The following is a 3,108-nucleotide window of genomic DNA, read 5'->3' on the forward strand; positions in this document are numbered from 1 at the left end:
CACGCTAAACAGTAAATCTCAGATGGAGAAATCTCTGCACGTTATTGTACCTCGGATTTCAGCAACGCATCTCTCGGAGGGCACAGCCCAAAGGGGAAAAGAGAGAGAAAATAAAAGACAGCACAGCAACACGTATACCTCATTCATTACAGAACCAACAATCTCCTACAGATAAATCGCTCCCCATCCTTCCACCTGTGCAAGGACATTCCCCGTCATTTCTCTTGAAACTGTAAGGAAACCATCTGCAGGAAAACCAAGTGCTGATTAAAAAGAAAGCCTCCTGGTTCAAGTGCTACCACCACAAACCTTGCCTTCTTATTCTCCGCATCCACAATGGTCAGAGTTTGAAAATAGGAACCCGGGCTGTGCTCTTCCTTCAGCTCGGTGTGACTTTAACCAGGACAGAGAGCATCAAAGACAAGTGTGGAATTGCCAGCCTTTACATTTCACGCGAGTGCCTTAGAAAGACACCCACCACGCGGTACCCGACTGCTAAATAAATCCTCACATCCATTCCACTGGCGTCCTCCCTTCTGCTGCCAGCAGCGTGGGTCCGCTTACTCAGCTCAGAAATTAAACATTAACTCCAAGGCTGAACATTCCAGAGGCAGAAGTTTTCAGTCACAGTCTTAATAACGCTCCAGCCATTTGGAATGAGGAGGAAGGAGGAGAAGGGGTAGACATCTACACACGGGTCCATTGGTCACGTTTGTTTCCTACAGAGTTAAGGGAATTTGCATCCCATCCCCACTCTCTCCCTCCTCAAAATAAGGCAGAACTCTTCCCTGATATTTGGGCCCCAGTGCCCTTGATGCACAATGTCAGAAACGTTTCTAACAATGAAGATTTCCTCCCATTTCAAACTCTCCTTCAAGTCGCATCAAAATGCTACAAGCTTTTGTTTAAGGGAAACCACCCCTCACCCATGGAACTGTACCAACTATCTATATTTAAAATGCTAAATCAACATTTTCCCTCATGAGTTGATGTGCTCTTTTTTCTTTTCCCCCTGAAAGCAAGTGAAGAAAACCAAAAAAGCCATCTCCAAAGCTAGCTACGCTATCCTCACGCAGGTATAACTCTCATTAAATCAAAGCTGCTTTTCTTGTCCCCAAACTTGTGTACCTGCTGCTGGGTTACAGCCATTCCTCATTGCTGAGCTAAACAGCAGTGACTGCATGCACATACACATACATATACACGGACACATACACTTAACACGCATGGGCTTACTGGTCTTGTACAGGGCCTTCACAACTCAAACACAGCTTCTATGTTATGAGCAGACAGTACAGATATTAGACACAGCTCTCTGGAACACAAGCTGGTGAGAGATTAGTTTGAGTCTTGTTTGATCAGATAGGAATATAAAATTGATAATCAGCAGAAAAAAAAAACCACTATCACAGATGTTCTTTCACTCAACTGTTTTCTTAATGCTGATGGCAGGTTCGTTCCTGATTTTTCAACCTCTCTTCTTAATCTTTGTGAATAAATCTATTTGAGGTATATCTCCTATTATCTCCAGTCTCTTCTAAGCATAATTAAAAACACAAAAGCCTAACAAAAAATCAAAAATGAAATATTTATTACCGCATTTTGTGACTTAACACCTTTTTTTTTTTTAAAACATAACGTCACAGTCCTCATACAAGTATTTTAATGTAAATTTTGACAAAGCTTAAAGGTAACAGCATTTTCTTCTAGTGAGGAACACGTGCTGAGAAAGGAAGAATTCATGGACATACAATACCAATTCCACAGCAGATCTGATACTAGCAAAAACATTCTTTTTTTTTTTTCAATTGAGGTAAACACATAGAATATCTAACATGAAACAATTAATAGACCGAACTCTGTACGAAGTTTGTTACAGTATTCTCTTGCTTTTTTTTTTTTTTTTTTTTTTTCCCAAGCTTTGAGTTCATGATAAAGTTCTAGGTTTGGTGCAAACACCGTTAGTAACTTCTTTCATTGAGGAAAGCTGCCCAACTTTTAGTTTTGTTTTGTCCAAAGCCAAGGCTCAGAACTACTGGAAGAAGCTCCTGCTCTGTCTTTTCTGTCTTTTAAATCTTCACCTGCAAGCTCTTTGAAGAAGAGTCCAAAAAAAAAAAAATAGATCGGGGAGGAATGGGGAGAGACTTAATGAAGCACAAACTATAAAGATCTGTTTGAAACTAAAGGACACATTGTATGAAGGAACAAAACGAGGGAATGGCAAGGCCTTCTTGGAACAGTCTTCTGAGTGACGAGAGACCCAGCAAGACTTTTCATCTTCATCTCCAGGGTAGTTCTTTTCTCACTGGCCAAAACAGGTCTTTCATGGATAGTGACTTCACTTCTGAACCAAAACAGTCATTCTTTTGGGAACAACACACATAGTGTGGAAAACAAGGATTTTTTTTTTCTTCTAAAACTATTTGAGGCAACGTAACGGAGTGATCAACAGAAATGTACAAGTTAACTTAGTTCCTATGTTTATACTACAGTAGTTATAACTCTTGGAGTCTTTTTTTTTTCTTTTTTCTTTTTTTTTTTTTTCCAGAGGATCTGTACATGGACATATTCGTTTCAGTGAGCCCATGATTTCACATTTGTGTTCTTGTTTCGTTGGTCCTCTGTTGTTGATGAAAAATGACAAAAAGTAAAAAATAATCACAGCTGTCTGGAATTTCGTATTAAGTGTCAACATCTGGTCAAAGTTCGAAAGTCTTAAAATAGTTTTTGTTTTTGTTTTGTTTTGTTTTTGTTTTTGTTTTCCCTTGAGTTCCCTTATACTACTGGGCATGAATGTCCATAACCTGTCCATCAACAATGGGGTCTACGGAATTTAACATTGTGGGGCTCTGTGCTGACATGGTCATTCCAGAGTGGGTAAGGGGTCCTCCGTGCATCATCATGGCTGGGTGACGGGGGTGACTTGGCAAATATGAGTGGACTGGGGGTCCATGTCTTAATTGAGTAGGGTGTGGGGTCATCTGGGGAGGAGTGTAACTTGGCTGTGCCATACTCATACCCATAGGACCACCCTGAGAAACGTAGTCCCCTGGCATGCCTTGCAAACCTAGACAAAAAGGGAGGAAAAAAAAAAAGCAGGTCAGATTC

At 40.5% G+C, this 3,108-nt stretch overlaps 1 protein-coding gene across 6 annotated transcripts in view; it reads right to left on the minus strand.

The window, feature by feature from the left end:
* Nucleotides 1-1,569: 1,569 nt before the first annotated feature.
* The window catches only part of MEIS2 (Meis homeobox 2), a 170,274-nt gene continuing 168,735 nt past the window's right edge, over nucleotides 1,570-3,108 (minus strand). For 4 of the 6 annotated variants that reach the window (XM_065754171.1, XM_065754179.1, XM_065754187.1 and 1 more), the window contains one exon: nucleotides 2,979-3,067. Coding sequence is in view for 2 of the 6 variants with exons in the window: in XM_065754227.1 (XP_065610299.1) it covers nucleotides 2,781-3,067 (287 nt within the window). In the remaining 4 variants the exon portion in view is untranslated. Of the gene's footprint in view, nucleotides 3,068-3,108 lie in introns of all 6 variants that reach the window. The other 2 variants (XM_065754227.1, XM_065754236.1) reach the window with 1 other exon arrangement.

Source organism: Cyrtonyx montezumae, unplaced genomic scaffold (assembly GCF_038088225.1).
Source record: "Cyrtonyx montezumae isolate F1298 unplaced genomic scaffold, pur_monq_1.0 scaffold_10, whole genome shotgun sequence".
NCBI classification, from domain to species: Eukaryota; Metazoa; Chordata; class Aves; order Galliformes; family Odontophoridae; genus Cyrtonyx; species Cyrtonyx montezumae.